Consider the following 19,267-nt stretch of genomic DNA (forward strand, 5'->3'; position numbering starts at 1 on the left):
GGTCAATATTTTTCATATTAATTTTCTATTTATAATATTAATTACAAAACTATTAATAACCTGAAAAACAAATATGATTTAACTCAGCTTTAATCATAGACGATTTTTCAGTCGATTTAAATTCATTAAAATCCTTAAGAATTCTAGATTTCAGTTCGAAATCATTACAATCTTTCAATGATTCTATAAATATTTTGGCCGCTTTTACAGCTTCATTACGCACACTCTCATACTTTTTATTACCGAGAGCATAGTAAATTATATTCCAATTATCTAACAATGTGTTGCCATTTTTCAATTGATCGAATAAAAAGGTATTTAAAAAGTTTTTTTTAAAAATCTTTTGAATAGATTTACATATTACTGTTTGTATATTCCATGTTAATCGAATATTTTCCCTCCAAATTCTCACTAATTCTACATAACAAGCATCTGAATCAATATTATTAAAAATAATAGAAACTTTTTTCAATACATGTTCTATCACTTTTTGGATGAAAAGCACTGGCAATTATATTTAGACTATGTTCACGAAGAACTAATCCCCTAGATAATATAAGAAACAATTATCAAATATTTTTTTTTACATTGGCATTGAAATTTCATTATTCTCATATATCTCCTTTTTTTCTGAATCATTAGATATATTTTTTTCTATAACTGAATAAATATTTTCGAAACTCTCAGGAGTTAAATAACGCTCCACATATCTATTGAAATTGCATAAAACATGCCTCTGGTAATTGATATTATTTCTTTTTGTTTCTCGAACCAAGATCTATAAATATTAAAATAAAACATCATATCAAAAACAACCATTACATTAAATATTTTTTGGATTAAATATGCCTTATCCAATAAATAATTTTCATTATAAAGAAGTAAAGTAATAAAAGCATCAAGAACTACTTCTTTACCATCCCAAAGCTTTCCTTCAAGAATATCCATAAGAATTGGAATAAGCTTATCTAAATATTCATCCATTTTAGAAAATTTAATGACTTCAATTAAAGCAATTGCAGATATCATCTTTAATCTCCAATGATTATTCTCAAGACCAAGAAATATAAAATTAAGTATTTTATTCAAATAAAGAGCTATAAATCCACTACCTCCAGCATTTTCATTCCATATCTCATTAAACTGAAAACTAACACTTTCAAATTGATCATGTTTACCTAAAAATACAATTGGAAGAAATAAATAAAATAAAGATACAAATTTTTCATTAGCATAAATCGATATGTGTTTATATACAGAAGCAACAGTTATCAATTTTTTTTCATCTTAGAATGTTAATATTATTTTAAAAAGTTATTAATATACCTTTTTCTTCAAAATAGATTTTTTTCAAATTAGAGTCTAATAAAATCAAATCTTCAATTAATGCAATACGTGCTATATATCCTAAAGAGATAGAAAAAGAAATTCTTACTGTATGATTTCTATCAAAAAGGCATTCTTGAAAAACTCGGAATACATCTTTTGCATATAAAGAAACGCAATCATTTTTTCTTAAAATAATGCTTATAATAACTTTGGAGCATGCCAACTACCACAATTTATAATATTATTTATAATAAAAAAGATAAAATACCTTAGTGGGAAGACCAACCGCCTTCTGTGTAATATTAAGAAGAAGGGGTATAGTTTTTCGGGCTATTTCTTCATCAAACTGATCTATACAGGATTCAATTGCATTCAAAATTGGAGACGTTCTAAGTAAAGAAACCCTTGCATCATTTAACTTTAAGTTCAGAATATATAATTTCAAAAAATCATTGTACTTACTTGTTCTTGAGTTATATCAAATCTTTCTGTGTTTAATTCTAAATAATTCATAACTTGAGGCTCTAATTCAGTAAGGAAATTCAGTAAATTATCAATCAGTTCAGGAATAAAAGGCTTCAGAGATAATTTTGCTGTATCGCATATTTTTATTAAAGTATCTAAGGCATATCCTTTCACTTCCTGAATATCCGAAATTACACTTTTTAAAAGAATAGGAATACTCTTTTCTAAAATAATAGATTGATTGCTTTTTTTATTGTTTCTGTAATCAATATTCTTGATAATAAAAGATGTAATATAACGACATAAAACAGATGCAGCTAACCGAACAGTTTCTTTTATCTAATCACAATTAGCAACAAAATAACAATTTTAATACTACATCATCAACTGCTCGAAAGCTCATTATTATAATATCTTCCAGATAAAACTCTATATTTTCAACTGTTTGTGTTCGAAGAAAATGCGCAATTGCATTACAACTAGCCTCACGAATATACCACGATTGATCACCAAGTCCTTTTAATAATCTATCCATAATATCTTTATTGAATTCCGAAATTTTTTCCGAATTATTAACAAAAATACTGAATACATTTTCCATTACTTTTTTCACATCTGATATTGGATGAAATTTATATAAGAACAAACAAGATATCATTTTTTTAAATAATTCAGGATTATTTTTTATAATATCAATTTTTGTATTAGTTGAAATAATTTCATTAATACTAAAAGCAACACCTTTTCGAGTTTGCCAAATAGTAGAGTTTAACGAAATATTAAGAAATTGATATACCAATTCAGGATTTCCTAATTCTGTCGCCAAACTACAAACCTAAAAACAGCTTAAAAATGAAAATATTCCGGAATATATTATAATACATCACCATATGTTGATATTGAAGTATTGTTTTCATGATGAATTTCATGATCAAATAACTCTGTTTCGGATGTAATAGTTCTTTTAATTTTTTTTTTATTTGTTAAACATAAAATAAGATCATGAACTAAACTAGATTTTACTTCTTCAGAACACTTTTCATATAATAATTTTAATCCTTTTGATGCCAATTCTTGAATAAAACCTAAAAAAACTATTAACTAGCGTCAAAATGGTCAAAGCTTACTATCTTTGTCTGATAATAATAGTATAAAAGCATTTTGCATAATTAAAATATTATCCTTAATCTCATTTTAGCAAAATCCATAATAATATCATGAAATTACTTGAATACTTAAAGATTCTCCACAATATCGAATTAAAGACAAAAGCCATATTATTGACGCCTTACAATATTAGGTAAAAATTAGTAATTAAGTTTTCCTACCTTTCTTAATGAAGGCTTTGAACTTATTATATACTCTTGAAGTATTTTTTTCAAAATAAAGTCCATATGTTCTGGTCTAGACGTTTCTGGAATACCTGAAATAGACATATCAACAAACTTATACAGAAACTTGGATTTCCATCCAATTGCAATACATGAAAGAGCTTCTCCATCAATAAAATATGAATAAACATATTCAGTCTGATAATTTTCAAATATACAATTTAAAATGGAGTCAATTTCAGGTTGTTTAGGATCCATAGTAGTTGCAATTTTTCCTAAAGTGATAGTTATAATTTCTCGAAGTTTAATATCTGTTTTAGATTTTTTATATAAATCAAGAATTGTCATAATTAAAAAATTAAATTTCTCTTCATTTGAACTTTTAAAATCAGAAAGAGTATCAAAAATACATAATTCGCCAAGTGCTACCAGAGCAGAAATATTTTCAAGTTTATTACTTGAAGATACTTTCTCAATAATAAAACTATAACATTTATATAGTAAATCAATATTAACTGTAGTTAAACGGCCTCTAAGTTTTAAACGACTTAATAAATATCCCAAAGATAATAAAGACGAATGACTTGACAAAAATTGTCGATTAGTTTGAGATATTTCAGAACGAGTAAAAAACATTAACAATTCTGTAATCTTTTCAATTGATATATTAAAATGACTGCCAACAATCCCTAAAATATGAGGTATATTGTATTCCAAATTTTCATTAGAAAATAATAGAAAAGTTTGAAATAAATCAAATTTATCTGTTAGCATTACTGTTAGATCATCAGGCCCAAGTGAAATTAACTCAAGAACATCATATGCAAACTCTAAAGGCGTTTCATAAAAATTCTTAAGAACATATTGAAAATAATTAATTAAATATTTTTTGAACTTAGTATTATTATTCCATGCTATATCAATCTTTTTTTTATATGTTGTTCTAAATACCTCATTATCACTAATAGCAATATCAAGCTGTTCTTCCCATGTCTTATTTAAAGGACTAAAATTTTGAATATGTTCATCATTTTGCAAAAGATTCATAATTAGAGTCTGCCGAATAAATTTTATCATATAATTTTTAATACTAGGCGACAGTGATTCAAAATAATGACTAAAAAAATTATCGCCATCACCGTTCAATCTTTGATTTTCCAGTGTTTCTATCAGATCTTCAAAAACAGGAAAAGAAAAAAAATTATAATTATTTTCTGAAAAAACAGTATTTGGATTCTGTTTTATATCTTTCATTTGATTAATTACTGAAAACCAATAGGGATTTAACCCCTTTTTTGCCTCTTCTTTAACTTTAGGGATACAATTTTCTCTTAAACAAATTAAACATAACATTCTTGCCCTACTTTCATGAAAAGGAAAAATTGCTAAACAATAACGAAGTGCAGAAAAATGTGCATCAGTATGATCAGAGGTAATAATTTGAAACAATAAGGAATTTAATTCTTCTAAGAATTTCTCTTGAATATTTTGAAAACAAGGCATTATTAAAAAAAGAGACTGTTCTATAGAAAACCTAACTGATTTTGTTTCCCTCTTAAGAGAATCAAATAAAAATTTTAAAACAGAAATATCTATATAATTTGTTTCTATAAAATATTAAAAATTAAAAAAAAAGTATAATTAAAACCTCTTCTAGCAATAAGTCCAAAAGATGTAAATAATTGCTCTTTCAAATGTTCATTTTTATCTTCATCATTCTGAATATAATTTATTATTAAAGTTAAAATGGGCTGAATAATAGGCTTTAAAATATCATCGGGTGATATTCTATAAAATTAAAATCATGTTTTTCAGTCTAAAAAAAATATACCTTGCAATCCAATTAACAAAAGCAATTGTTGCCTGTACTATTTTTTGCACATTATCTAATAACATTAAATATTTATATATCGATACCGATATAATACTTTGTAAACCATAAGTCAGTAATTTAAGCATATTTTCGACATTTTTTGCAGCAAAATAGCTTTTCGTCAAAAGATATATTAAATGTATATAGATCTGAGCAGAAACAGGATTCCTCTTGGCTGTCTCTAATTCATTATTGTTTCCAATCAAAAGGCTATATATTCTATTAATTATTTTTTCATTTTCTAAATCAATAGATAATTTTTTGAGACAAGCCTCAGCAAAAGAACTAATATTATAATCAGCATCAAATTTAAAAATAATAAATGTGACAAATTTTTGATCTAATGAAAAATAAGATGTAGAAAGAAATTGGATAACCCCTATTTTTATTCTATTGAGTACATCTATGTTAAACGTATCTAATCCTTTTGGAGTCAAAAACTTAAAAGAATTAAAAGATAGCCCTGGACATGTTTTTTTCAAGATAGATATTTGTAAAGAGAAATTTGCATCATCCAATGATAAATTAGTGTTATTAAGATAATTAAGAGATGAGAGTTCCTGAATTTTTTCTTTAGATAATTTTTTAGACAAAGAATGAAAATATGATAATGAAAATAGCGATAAATCTTTAAATACATTTGCCAAAAATGCAAAATCTTCCGAGAAAGCGTCAAAAACGGATTTTAAAAATTGATCATCTTCAAATTCGCATATTTTTACTTTATGAGGATCACCATATATTTCTAAAATATGAAAAATCAGATATGTAATTTTTTTTTTATGCTCAATGAAATAAGTCGAAAGCCTTGGTATTAATTTAGATAACATTTTCTTCTTTTTCTAAAAATCTTAAGAATATAAAATGTAAAATATGTTATTCTTTCTTACTTCTTCATTTGATCTAAAAAAAGCCATTTCTAAAAATAAAAGAGTAAAATTTTTCACAAAATTTTCAACAGTTTCACTATGAAATTGCTCCAGCAACATATCTATTGGAAGTTTTATATCTTCATTTGATTTAATCCGCAGACGAATATGACTACAAATTTGAAGAACCTAATATCATGAGATCTAAAATTCAATCTTTTGCAAAGTTAAAAACTTTTTTTCGAACACTTTCATAAGGACTTGCTAATTTTAAAAGTGTAGGACATAAATATGTTTTTAATGTGTTTTCTAATTCAATATCTGTATTTGCCAAACCCAAATGAAATTCAACTTTATTAAGTCTATTTTTATCAACTTTTCCTTACAAAAAAAAAAAAAATAACAATTTTAACTCCTTATCTGCCATACTGAACAAAAATGTATATCAATAATATGCAAAAATGAGCTTTTTTTATAATCTTAAAAAAATAAACGATAATACAGAATGCATATCTATAAAATCAATATATATCCATAATTACTCAAAAATAGAATTTATTTTAAGAAATTTTACAAATATATAAAAGTTCTTGATTAAATATAAAAAAATGGTTTTTTTAAAATTCAAAATGAGATCAAAAACCAAAAATATTAAAAATCCACAATATAAAACTTCATTGACCCGTGCCGAAAAAAACCATTTTAAAAGCACCGATTCCTATATTTATCTTTAGAAAATGGAATCTAGGGACAATGCTAAAAAAGCCAAGGAATAAATACAAATTACATAAAAAAACAAGCTATATATTTTCTATCAACAGATACGTATGTCAACAAAAATGATAAAACAGCCCATCAAGAGCAACTGCTGAAAAACTCAATGAATCCATCTAATCAAAAAGATGCAAGAGATCCTATAAATGCCAATATAACCAAAACGAATGTACCAGTTGCAATTGAAACACGAATCGATCCATTTGGATCAGAACCACCAGTGGGTTTAAGAGCTGTACCATTTGATGTATCCAAAGCCACTTCAACAATACTCCCATGGGATCCACTTTGATTCGTAGCATTAAGTAGTGGCTTCAAACCAGTATCATTTGCTATTTGCTTCACAACCTCTTTTGTATCTCGCCTAACTAGACTTCGTTAAACCACTTCTATAAATTCCTCCACGAACTTACCCAGCTGTACCCCACCAAATGCAGCCCCCCTAATCATAACAAAAAACATTGCAATGGTTATGCAGATGCTAGTAATATGAAAATGCATTATAATAAATTCTTTAACTCAAAAATATGCAAAATATCTTATCTATTGTCTATTATCTTAATCAAGAGGAATAAAGAAAAGGTGGGGGCTGGGCCCCTTTATATTTTTTTTGTGACTTTTTTTTTATGCATTATCGAAAAAAGCAAAATATTTGTGGCGCATACTTATGATATTTAAACATTCTAGAAAATACCTTTTTTGTATTCAACGATTATCTAATCAACATTTTTTAAATTCTAATTGGCAAATTATTAAATAAACAACATTTCTAATTTTTAAGAAAACAGGGATACCCTTTCTTATTAATTGTGGCGTACAGGGATTTATTTCCTATTTTTGATATATTGTTATCAATTGTATTAAAAGATAAAATGATAACAAATATCAATTGATTCAATCAAAAATATTAAAATACCACTTTTTTTACAACATATATAGAAAATAGCGCATAATATCTAAAATATTTAAAGATTAAACTTTAGAACGAGTATAAATATAAATGGATATAAGATTTACATCTTTTTGAAATTATTAAAAAAGAAAAAACCCATTAATAAATTGAATGTTTTATATTTTTTAAAAGATCATGTGTATTCTATAAATTATATAAATGGCATTAATAAAATAATATAGAATACTTATATCTTGTTAATATTCCACATAAAGAAATTTATTAAGAACTAGTAAATAAGTTGTAAAAAAATTAAAATTTATCTTTTTTTTAAAAAAATTCTAAGGAAACAATCTATAAAAAATAAATCTAAGGTTGTACATATTTTCATAGATATTTAAAATATGTCTTTTCAAGATAATTATTCATCTGGGTATTTTTTTATCATTAATTTAAGTTTTTTTTCATATTTCATAGTAATTCAAATAATATAAATAAACCATATTTGATACGTGAAAATCCACCATTTTCTTTTCTCCATCAAGATGATTACATTATGTGAGTTTTTTATGACTTTAAAAATTATAGATTTAAAAAAAATAGAAAAAAAAGAACATATCAGCAACAATATGCAAATATCTATTTTTTACGTCTTGTTCATATTAGACCAAAAATTGTTCATAAGGCACAAGAAAAATGGGATGGTATTTTTGTTAAAAAAAAAAAAGTAAAACGTGCAAGTCGTTTATTAGATATTGTTCATGGGGAAGTATGTTGGATTATTGGAACAATTTATATTGATGTACCCTTGAAACCAAATATTTTAAAGGATATTAGAAAAGATGTATGATTTTTTTTTTAATTTTTTCTAATATTAACCATCCTTTTATAGTACTGGATGATTTCATCTACAAATGAAAAATATATTGATTCTACAAATAATGACGTGATATTGGAAGATGAATATGGAAGAATTCGTCTTATAGGTCCAAAAGTACTTGAAGAATTTTTAGTTACAGGATGTGTTATTGGTGTATTGGGGTTTGAAATTCGAGATGGAAATTTCCAAGTAATTGATATTTGTTTGCCTGAATTACCACATCAAAGTCTAATACCTAAAAAAATTGGTATATATTCCCATATTCAAAAGTGTATATAATTTTTCTCTAGATACTAAGACTAATAAATATGTCGCTTTCGTTTCCGGGCTTAATATAACAGATAAAACTTACAATTCATTAGCATTATTTCTTCTTAGTGAATATTTGAGTGGGGAAATCGGTAGCTGGAAAGTACGCTTTTTTCTTATTTTTATTTGGATTTAAATACTTTTCTAGGATCAAATAGCTAGCTCTCAGATAGTTCAACTTATTATTGCAGGGAATTCTATAGGTTTATCAAAAAATGATAATGAATCTGATAAAAGGGTAAAAATGATTTAATTTAGAGTATATTTCTGACATTCTCGAGAAAACATATAATACTTTTACATATAATGCCATACCAACAAAAATGCTAGATACATTTCTTTCAAATATATGTATTACAACATCTATAATACTTATGCCTGGGGAATCGGATCCATCAAATGTTTTGTTGCCTCAACAACCAATTCATTTTTCAATGTTTCCAAATGCTAAACATCATTTTGGGTCTACATTAACAATTTGTACAAACCCTGCATGGATGGAGATAGATGGAATAAAGTATTCTAGATTATTTATTTTTAATTATTAAATAACAGTTTTTGCTAGATTTTTTGGATCAAGTGGACAAACAATTAATGATATACACAAGTATACCAATAAAATCGATAAATTAACAATTATGGAATATACATTGAGATGGCAACATTGTGCACCAACTGCTCCTGATACTTTATGTTTCTATAATAATATTTTTAAAACATTTCTTATGAACTATTAGGGTGTTATCCATTTTCCGAAAAGGATCCTTTCATTATGTCGGAAGCTCCTCATGTATATTTTCTTGGGAATCAAGAGAAATTTGATACAAAATTTATTGAAGGTTCATATATAAACTTTTTCTTGTAATACTTAAAATTATTAGGTGAAAACGGACAAAAAATACGTTTAATCACTCTTCCAGTATTTAGCGAGACTGGATCTATTGTCTTATTAAATCTTTCAACACTTGAATGTGAACAAGTGAAATTTGGCATTCATAATATAATGTCTAATATATAATATATATATGTTTAGATATGTACATAAAAGCTAAATTTTAATTATTTTATTTTTTCAAATACATTGAAGATAATTTCGGAAACAAAAGCATATTTCTTTTACATTGAGTTTGTAAGTATGTCTTGTCTAAACCCAATTTACAAAACTTAAAACTTCTCCGAGACGGCTGAACATCTAATTGATCTAGTATTTCAGATGCTTTTTCAGGAATAAAAGGTTTCAAAAGAATTGCAGATAATCTTATCGCTTCTAACGTTCTATAAATAACTGGATCGACTTTATCGGGGTGATTACAATATTTCCATGGTTCAAAATCTTGGAAAAATTTATTGATGATGGCAATGAAGTGAAATATAGACTGCAAGGCAGCATGCAACTGAAATTTAGACATATGGTCATCAACTTTTTCTGCAATTGTATTAATATTCGTGTCGAATTCCTGAAATAAAGTATTTTTATCTACATATTCTTTTGAACAAAGCAAAGCACGTTTTAAATCAAAATGAGGAGAACAGACTCTTAATAAGAGATTTCCCAACTTCCCTCTAAGATCTACATTGTAATTTCTTATAAAATCAGATAAATCATAATCTTGAAAATATTAAAAAGAAATTAAATAAAAAATATACAATTTACTTTTATCACTTTCTAATCTCCCTTCTTTTATAAGAAAATATCTTACAGGATCAGCCCCAAATGTTTGGATCTTAGTAAAAGGGTCAACAATATTTCCAAGTGATTTAGACATTTTAATATTATTCATTGTCCAATGTGAATGTGAAACTATTTGATATGGAAGAGGTAAATCCGCTGCAAGTAGAAGTGCTGGCCATAATACACAATGAAATCTAATATAAAAGAAATATAAACATAAATATACAAAATATAGTATAGGAAAAAAGTACCGAAGAATATCTTTACCAATCAAATGAATATTAGCAGGCCATTCTCCAAGCATCGAATTACTCCATGGATATCCAGCGCTCGTTATATAGCTTAATAAAGCGTCAAACCAAACATATATCGTTTGAGATTCATCTTCAGGAACTCGAATACCCCATGAATAGCGAGAACTTGGTCTAGATATACTAATATCACTTAATCCTTGTTCTATTATATGATATAAATTATTTTGCTCAGATCTGGGAATAATAAAACAAGGGTTTTTTCTGTAATGATCCAATAACTGATTTGTAAATTTAGATAGTCGGAAATGATAATTATTTTCAGAAGTCCATTCAACATGGGCACCCGTTTCGATAGAAATCTACTATAACTAAGAAAAAACACTTAAAATAATAAAACATTTACAGTTGACATAGTACCATCGGAATTTTGTATTTTCTTAACAGCTATAGATGGATAAAAAGTTTCATCACGAGAAGCATACCACCCTTCATGTTTGCTTTCATAAATATATCCTTTATCCTTCAAAACCTTCCAAAAACAACGGACAGATTGACAATGTTTAGGATCAGTTGTACGAGTAAAACCCTTATGATCGATATTTGCTAATTTAGCCAGATATTTAAAACGCTCTGACATTTTTTCACAAAATAAAGGAGGATTTAAGCCAGACTTTAAAGCTGCCCTCTCTACCTATAAGATATTGATATCTTCATACAAAAAAAGTAATAGAAGATGCACTTTAATACCGTGTTCATCAGTCCCAATTCTTAAAATAACAGAGCGATCCTTAAGTTGTATATATCTCTGAATTACGTCAGCCAAAACCAAAGTATACAAATGGCCTATGTGAGGATCTAAAATAAAGCGACATAAAGTTAATATATATATATATTACCATCTTTACCTGAATTAACATAGAAAATAGGCGTTGTGATATAATAAGTTTTTCCAGCAAGAGAACTATTTTTCCTAGAAAAAATAAGACGACATTGTAATAGCATATATAAATAGGGATCCATATAAATAAGTTTCATATAGTTCTTAATAATTTTTTTCCTAAAAATTAACATATTTAAGATTTTTTTAAATTTTTAAGGTTAAGATGAAATCGAATCTTTTAAAAATGCTAAAAAGAAAAATTTCAGAGGATTTTGAGACATCAATTCATAAAGAAAAATTAGAGTATCAGGAGAAAAATAAAAAAGAAAAGGGAGATAACCTTTTCCTTGGGAAAAAAGATGATTTTAAAAGAGATAATTTAACAGTTTCTAATAATCTTGAACAAATAGACGAAAATATAAAAAAAAAAAAGGAGAAAATAGAGTCGTTACCTACTCCTCCATTAAATATGTATCTTGATACGGTATTTTTTTTGAATATTGAGGTATTTTTTGTAAAATTAGGAAAGGTGGATCGAACACGATTGGATTTTGATTTTGAAAAATTATGTTCAATTTCTCTATCGAATCTCAATGTTTATGCATGCCTTATATGCGGGAAATACTTTCAAGGAATTTCTGTTATTTTTTGCAATTTTTTTTCTAATTGAATTAGGTCGTGGAAGATCTTCTCATGCGTATTTTCATAGTTTGGATGAAGCACATCATGTTTATATTAACCTTCATAATCTTAAGATATATGTACTCCCAGAATCATATGAGGTACACACGAATGCATTAGACGATATCAAATATGTTTTAAATCCGACATATACAAAAGAACAGGTAATTGCAATGGATATGAATATTGAACCATCTTATGATTTGGATAATAAAAGATATCTTCCAGGTAAATTATATCATGTAAAAATGAGAATTGGTTATATGGAATATTAGGATTTGTTGGTCTTAATAATATTAAACAAAATAATTATCTTAATTGTGTGATTCAAGCGTTATCACATATAACACCATTTCGGAATTATTTTATTTTAGAAAACTTTGACGGAAAAAGTGAACTTGGTAAAAACATGTTTATTTATTTTTTTTTCTGAAATATCAAAAAAAGTTCAAAGATTAAGCATTCTTATACGAAAAATATGGAATGCCAAAGCGTTTAGAGGACATGTATCTCCTCACGAGCTTCTTCAAGAAGTGTCATCAGTGTCGGGCAAACAGTTTAAGTTAACGGAACAAAGCGACCCTCTTAAATTTCTTTCATGGCTTTTGAACATCATTCATCGTGATCTTGGAAGATCTAAAACAAAAGTAAAATCAAGTATAATTCATAGAATATTTCAAGGGAGAGTACGAATTCAAAGTCAGCAGATTATCGCTAAATCAGATGCAAATGACGCAGATCGATTAAGATTCGAAATTGGAAGAGAAATTAAAGAAAACATATTACCATTTCTATTTCTGACATTAGATTTACCTTTACCACCTTTATTCCAAGATGAATTTGAAGACAATATTATTCCACAGGTCTCAATATTAATTAGATTTCCAGAAATTTCTTACTAACATATAGGTTGCATTGTCTACACTGCTTGCAAAATATGATGGTATAACATCACAAGAACTTTCTGGACAAAGAAAGCGTTATAAAATTGTAAAATTACCTCCTTTCTTAATTTTTCATATTAAAAGATTTACCAAAAATAACTGGAGAAATGAAAAAAACCCAACAATTGTTAATTTTCCTATTAAGGATCTAGATATGCGAGGATGTAAGCTAAAACATAATTCTCCATCTAAATACTAAAAATTCGAAATAGATATTGATCCTATTCCACCACCAAATGTATCTACAGTATATGATCTTTCTGCAAATATTGTGCATGAAACTGTTTCTTCTATGGAAGGAGATAAACGGGTTTTTCGAACACAAGTCCGTAACAAATCCAATGATACATGGTATCAGATCCAAGATTTATTTGTTGAGGAAATACCGAAAGAAATGATTTTTTTAGGTGAAAGTTATATTCAAGTAAAATACATATATGTTATTAGCAAATTTAATATTTTTTAGATTTGGGAACGACGAAATCACAAGAAAAAAGCAAATGATTAAAAAAGAAATTTGAATCGTTTCAATTTGAATAAAAATAATGCGAAAAAACTTAAATTATGTTGACGTATCATTTTTACAGTGATAATAAATCAAATAAAATACCGACAATATTTTAATCTTCAGCCTAAAGTTAAGATCAATTTATAACAATTTTTCAAATCAACAGAAAACCCTTTTAGAGTCATTAATATTATTTCAACCCAATTCTAACCAAATAATATCAATTTTATATTAAATCAACAAATACTTTAGTAATATTTTAAGGATCTAATGAATTTAATTTTTAGTAATACATATATCGAACCAATTAATAGGAAATTTATTACCAAAAAATCAATAATAAAATGCCAGTTTTTATTATTTATTCTGGTATAATATTTGAAATGACACGCATCCAAAAACTACATCCATTACAAGAAACAACTACTTCACCTACTTGAATTTTCTGAGGATTTAATACAAACATATCTCCACAACAACTCAAAGAGAATTCACTATTACAAACAGAATAAGCCTTCAAGATAAACAGTTTCATAAAAAACAGAAATCATAGATTTTTTTTCAGAGTTTCAAACAGTTCCTGTTGAAGTTGGTAAAAAGAATAACGAATATAATCTATTAATAAACAATATTCATCAGAAAACTCTGGTTTCAAGGATAACTCAGCTTATATCAACTTTTTATATTGTTTATCAGGATGAACTTGCAATAACCGTTTTCTATATGCCTCTTTAAGTTCTTCATTTGTAAAATATGTCTTAGGATCAAGTCCTAATATTAAAAAAGTATTGCACCGAGAATTACAAAAATGAGAATCCAGTCTTAAATAATGATTTATAAAATTGTAGATATATTCAGAAGAAATATCAGACCATTTATCCTATTGCCTACAACGGCTTTTCTAAATAATAAAGGCACTTGTAACGGAAAATGGCAGATTAAATGACATTCTTCACCCTCTACTTTTTAAGGTCGAGGACTAAATAATGTCTACAGGGTTAGGGTAAGGGTTAGATTATCAGCCTAAAGTTTTCGGTTTTTTTTATCGCAATCCGATAAAACTTGCCAGTTTACGATCAATACTTCTCCTTTGCTTAGCATTTGTCTTGATAACTGGATATTATTTTTCCTATTTTTCCATTTCTTTCTGATCTATAATTAATGAAAAGTATATCTTTTGCGTTTTTTGCATATTTAGGTTGTATTTTGGTAGCCGCTCTAGAAAATGTAATGATATCGGACATAAATGAACAAGGTAAGCTTTTTAAAAAATTTAAGTAGTTGTGATTCATTTTCCCATTTTCATTTTTTTTTCCTAGAAAGAGTATTTAAACAAGATTTAACTGAAAAAGCATTCAAAGTGAAGCAAAAATGATATTTTAGTTAATTTTAACTGTTCACGTGAAATCTTTTTATCACTTTATTGCTTTTTAATTTAGATTTTATACCTTATTCATCTAACATAACATTATATTTTCCTTTTTGAGCCTTTACTTATTTTTTCTAGAACATCAAGTGGTAGAGTTATTTGAAAATGAAAGACCATTAAGATTGAGAAAGATAAGGGGTTCTAAAGGTACTTGGAATAGTAGATTCAATAAGGATTCTAATATGGATTACTTTGAAAATTATCCGGGAGTTGATTATTTTAGAAAAGATGATTATGAAACTTTTCTTCCTGAAGACTATCCTCAAGATAACCAATGGGTTGAGGAAATTACCCAGAAGAGGGCGGTTACGGTACAGCTGGTTAAGAGGCAAGCAGCAGGACAAGCAGTAGGAAATGATGAGATTAAGGAGGAACACATTTTGAGTTTAATTGTGAAAAGTGATTATAGTAATAATGATAAATGCAAGGAAAAGCTCGAAGAATATTGTGCTGAATTGAAGAAAATAGATGAAAAATTAGAGAATGTGGATGCTAAAGTTAAAGAACTTTGTAAAGATGGAAAACAAGGAGAAAAATGCAAAGAATTAAAGAAAAAACTTGAAACTGAATCGGGTACTTTTAAAACAGAAGTTGAAGAAGCATTGAATGGTCTAACAGATGAGAATTATAGAAAATGTGAAAAAAAATGTCTATTATTAGAAAATCTGGATAAAGATTTTATAGAGAAGTGTAGTCAGTTGAAGAATAAATTTTATAAAAAAAAGCGTCAAGAGGTAGCAGAAGAAATTCTTTCTAGAGCTCTTGAAGTGGTGGGGGAGAGGGGGGGGGTTAATGATACAAATAAATGTGAAGAAAGAATAAAAGGAATTTGTCAAAGATTAAGTGAATATAGTGATGAATTAATGTTTTCATGTCTTAATCCAAATGAGACGTGTAAAAGACTCAAAGACAGGCTGGAAAATGTTTGCCATTTAATAAAAAAATCACTTCAAAATAATGAATTAATAGAAAAATGCCCAGAATATCTTGAAAAATGTCATTTTTACAGTAAAAATTGCAACGAAACAAAATGTAAAGAGGTTAAGGAACACTGTAAGAGTAAAAAAATTACATACAAAACTCAAGAATCAGATTTTAACCCAATTAAAGCAAAAGCATCATTTTTAGAGAAGATTGGACTGGAAGATCTTTATAAAAAAATGGAAAGTAAAGGAATTATTATTAGAAAACTACAAAAGAAGACGTTGCAGGATGTAATAATATTGTTGAGTAAAGAAAATAATGGAAAAGATAGAGAAGAAAAATGCAAAGAAGAGTTAAAAAATTGTGATAAATTTAAATATCTAGGTATTAACCTAGAACTTTTATGCAAAGAGAGTAAAAATAAGGACAAGAAATGCAAAGAATTACTGGATTTGAAAATCAGATGTCGAAAACTTAAATTTAAACTTTTCTTTGAAAAATTATCTACGGAATTTGAAGAAGATAAAGATTCAAGCCTTTTTTCATGGCAAGAGCTTCCAAGTTTCTTTACTATCGAAGTTTGTATAGAACTTGTGTCGGAATGTTTCTATTTAGAAAATTTATGTACGAATAAAATTGATAAAGCATGTGAAAATGCGAGACTAGCATGCTATAAAAAGGGACAACATAGGATATTGGATAAAGCATTTGATAATTACATTAAAAAAGAATATGATGATGGTGTTTTTGGAAATATGTGTTCTAAAACTCTTTTAATAAACCATCATAAATTTAATTATGATATAAGATACGTTATAAAGTTTCTTCGATTACGTGAATATTGTTTAGAACTTTTTTTTGATGTTTCTCATAATTTGGAAGAATTAAAAAAAGCTTTGAATGATGCAAGAAAACATCTACAAGAAAAAGATTGCATTGAACTGAAGAAGCGCTGCAATTATCTTAGAATTTATTCAAATGTTATTGATAGAAAATGTTATATGCTGGATACACGCTGTAGATATTCAAAACTTATAAGAGAATTTAGAACGAATCTTTTAAAAAAAAAAAGTAATATATTAGAAAATCAAAACAATTGTAAAAAGGCTTTGAAGGAAGAATGTGATAGGTTAATTAGGAGAGGAGAGAATGCATTTAATATTTTGTGTGTTTTACTAGAAGAAACATGTGAATTTATGGTAAAACTGACTAAAGGTGATTGTGCTTCTTTATCAATTAACTTATCGGAAGATGTTATAAATAAAATTAAAAATGCAAATGAAACATTGATTGAAGAAATGTGCAAATTATGGGATCCATATTGTGACCAATACATGGAAAATTGTCCAGAAATCTTAAAAAATGATCCCACTAGCAATGGACAGGGGGTCTGTTTACAACTCAAAAAGAAATGTGATCCATTCTGGAAAAAGCTGCAATTGGAGGAAGAGTTGATATATAAATTGAAAAGTAGTTTACATAGTCTAATTAAATGTAAAGAAACATTAAAAGAGTATTGCACTAAATGGGAAGAAGAAAAGAATCAAACATTCGATAGTGCATGTAATGATAAAAATGATCCAAGTAATTATTTTAAGAAGACAGAAGTTTGCGATGAATTAATTAAAAAAGTAATCAAGAAATGTCCTGCTTTAAAAAATAATCTAGATAAACTGAAAATCGATTTAAAGAAGAAGAAAGACAACTACGAGAAGATGAAACAGGAAGCAGAAAATTCTATTAAGAAAGCTAACTTACTGTTATTAAGACCCAAGAAAAATGAAAATGGACAAAGTGCAGTATCAATTCTACAGAATATCAATGCTTTTACGCCGGCAACACCCTCAGCAGCACCAGCAGAATCAGCTTCTTCACAAGACAGAACGACAAATACAACGAAACTTAGATTTCTTCAGAGAACATTTGCAGATGAAAGGATATCAGAATCAGAAGTAAAAGCCTTTGATGCAACGGTAATAGCATTGGAATTGTATTTAGAATTGAAAGAAGAGTGTAAAGCTCAACAACCAGACTGCGATTTTAGAAAGGTATGTCAGAACTTCGGAACAGTTTGTGAAGATATAGAGAAGTTGTGTGAGATAAAACCATTAGAAGTTGCGCCTTATCATACAATGACATCAACAATGATATCAATATCAACAACAGCAGCAATATCAACAATAACAACAACGCTGACAACGCCAACGGCAGCGATATTGACGATAGCGGCAACGACAACAACAACGACAACAACAACAACAACGACAACGACAACGACAACAATGACAATGACAATGACAACAATAAAAGGAGGAAAAGTAATAGAACAATGTACATTAATTCGAACTATAAATACATCGGTGACAAGTACATCCTTACATACGAGTACGGTGACAAGTACATCCTTACATACGAGTACGGTGACAAGTACATCCTTACATACGAGTACGATGACAAGTACATCTACACTAACATCTACGGTGACATTGAAGGAAAAATGCAATCCTACAAGATATGCAACAGATTCAAGTAAAGAAACAAAAATGAGGGAAGAAGTGATACCAGGTGGAGGAATGAAAATAAGAGTTCCGGAAATGATAAAAATCATGTTGTTGGGAGTGATTGTTATGGGAATGTTGTAAAAAGGATGAAAAAAGAGATTAGAATGAAAAAGTGCATATATCCATTGTTTATATATAATATAGAAGAAGATGTAGAAGAATGAGGTGTAGATTTTTAATCTAGAATAATGAAATAAAAATTGAGAATTGCCGTTTAATTATAGGAAAAATGGAGAAAAAAGCCCGAGAGTTAGTGGAGAATTGTTAAAGATGATAAGAAAGTTTAAAGAAGTTTTTATTAGAGATGAGATTTTGGAAGAATTTATTGAAGATGATAGATTAGGAGGGGGTTTTTATTAAATTTAAGAGATTAGAAGGAAGTTTAGAGAGATATTTATTGGAAATGAGATATTAGATAGAGATTTAGGGTTTTTTTATTAATAAAAATGATAAATGAATGTTTTGGATGATTTTATTGAAGATAGTAGATTAAAGTTTTTATTAAATTTAAGAGATTAAGTGGAAGTTTGGAGAGGATTTTATTAGAAATGAGATATTAGATGGAGATTTAGGGTTTTTTTTAGTAATAAAAATGATAAATGAATGTTTTGGATGATTTTATTGAAGATGATAGATTAGGAGGGAGTTTTTATTAAATTTAAGAGATTAGAAGGAAGTTTAGAGAGATATTT

The 19,267-nt window shown here is 27.3% G+C and overlaps 7 protein-coding genes across 7 annotated transcripts; 3 read left to right on the forward strand and 4 right to left on the reverse strand.

Moving 5' to 3' along the window:
- Positions 1 to 52: 52 nt before the first annotated feature.
- PNEG_01098 (hypothetical protein) lies at positions 53 to 6,338 on the reverse strand (the record flags this gene model as incomplete). The annotated part of the gene is made up of 18 exons (XM_007874819.1): positions 6,272 to 6,338; positions 6,103 to 6,229; positions 5,889 to 6,056; positions 5,054 to 5,840; positions 4,957 to 5,011; positions 4,774 to 4,913; positions 3,123 to 4,732; positions 3,022 to 3,081; positions 2,922 to 2,976; positions 2,677 to 2,879; positions 2,174 to 2,629; positions 1,792 to 2,133; positions 1,598 to 1,747; positions 1,327 to 1,552; positions 823 to 1,286; positions 588 to 778; positions 476 to 546; positions 53 to 432 (listed from the first exon to the last, which is right to left on the reverse strand). The coding sequence occupies exons 1-18, from the start codon at positions 6,292 to 6,294 to the stop codon at positions 53 to 55; spliced, it is 5,508 nt and encodes a 1,835-aa protein (XP_007873010.1). The 5' UTR covers positions 6,295 to 6,338.
- Positions 6,339 to 6,734: 396 nt separating this feature from the next.
- PNEG_01099 (hypothetical protein) lies at positions 6,735 to 7,181 on the reverse strand. The gene is made up of 2 exons (XM_007874820.1): positions 7,055 to 7,181; positions 6,735 to 7,009 (listed from the first exon to the last, which is right to left on the reverse strand). Exons 1-2 carry the CDS (start codon positions 7,140 to 7,142, stop codon positions 6,762 to 6,764), a joined length of 336 nt encoding a protein of 111 aa, XP_007873011.1. The 5' UTR covers positions 7,143 to 7,181; the 3' UTR covers positions 6,735 to 6,761.
- A 756-nt stretch (positions 7,182 to 7,937) lies between these two features.
- Positions 7,938 to 10,277, forward strand: PNEG_01100 (hypothetical protein; the record flags this gene model as incomplete). The annotated part of the gene is made up of 10 exons (XM_007874821.1): positions 7,938 to 7,966; positions 8,011 to 8,091; positions 8,137 to 8,377; positions 8,426 to 8,660; positions 8,704 to 8,825; positions 8,871 to 8,960; positions 9,004 to 9,239; positions 9,288 to 9,415; positions 9,460 to 9,561; positions 9,604 to 10,277. The coding sequence occupies 10 exons, from the start codon at positions 7,938 to 7,940 to the stop codon at positions 9,738 to 9,740; spliced, it is 1,401 nt and encodes a 466-aa protein (XP_007873012.1). The 3' UTR covers positions 9,741 to 10,277.
- PNEG_01101 (methionine-tRNA ligase) lies at positions 9,787 to 11,719 on the reverse strand (the record flags this gene model as incomplete). Its single annotated transcript, XM_007874822.1, has 6 exons — positions 9,787 to 10,331; positions 10,377 to 10,588; positions 10,646 to 11,007; positions 11,052 to 11,339; positions 11,388 to 11,503; positions 11,554 to 11,719. 6 exons carry the CDS (start codon positions 11,717 to 11,719, stop codon positions 9,787 to 9,789), a joined length of 1,689 nt encoding a protein of 562 aa, XP_007873013.1.
- Positions 11,720 to 11,751: 32 nt separating this feature from the next.
- On the forward strand, positions 11,752 to 13,661 carry PNEG_01102 (U4/U6.U5 tri-snRNP-associated protein 2; the record flags this gene model as incomplete). The annotated part of the gene is made up of 7 exons (XM_007874823.1): positions 11,752 to 12,012; positions 12,053 to 12,437; positions 12,485 to 12,610; positions 12,657 to 13,072; positions 13,119 to 13,317; positions 13,366 to 13,577; positions 13,620 to 13,661. 7 exons carry the CDS (start codon positions 11,752 to 11,754, stop codon positions 13,659 to 13,661), a joined length of 1,641 nt encoding a protein of 546 aa, XP_007873014.1.
- A 190-nt stretch (positions 13,662 to 13,851) lies between these two features.
- Positions 13,852 to 14,610, reverse strand: PNEG_01103 (hypothetical protein; the record flags this gene model as incomplete). The annotated part of the gene is made up of 7 exons (XM_007874824.1): positions 13,852 to 13,867; positions 13,909 to 13,928; positions 13,988 to 14,062; positions 14,089 to 14,175; positions 14,237 to 14,276; positions 14,339 to 14,541; positions 14,587 to 14,610. The coding sequence occupies 7 exons, from the start codon at positions 14,608 to 14,610 to the stop codon at positions 13,852 to 13,854; spliced, it is 465 nt and encodes a 154-aa protein (XP_007873015.1).
- Positions 14,611 to 14,745: 135 nt separating this feature from the next.
- Positions 14,746 to 18,656, forward strand: PNEG_01104 (hypothetical protein; the record flags this gene model as incomplete). The annotated part of the gene is made up of 2 exons (XM_007874825.1): positions 14,746 to 14,916; positions 15,169 to 18,656. The coding sequence occupies exons 1-2, from the start codon at positions 14,823 to 14,825 to the stop codon at positions 18,654 to 18,656; spliced, it is 3,582 nt and encodes a 1,193-aa protein (XP_007873016.1). The 5' UTR covers positions 14,746 to 14,822.
- Positions 18,657 to 19,267: the final 611 nt, after the last annotated feature.

The sequence above is a fragment of the Pneumocystis murina genome, assembly GCF_000349005.2.
Source record: "Pneumocystis murina B123 chromosome Unknown supercont1.3, whole genome shotgun sequence".
Lineage (NCBI taxonomy): Eukaryota > Fungi > Ascomycota > Pneumocystomycetes > Pneumocystales > Pneumocystaceae > Pneumocystis > Pneumocystis murina.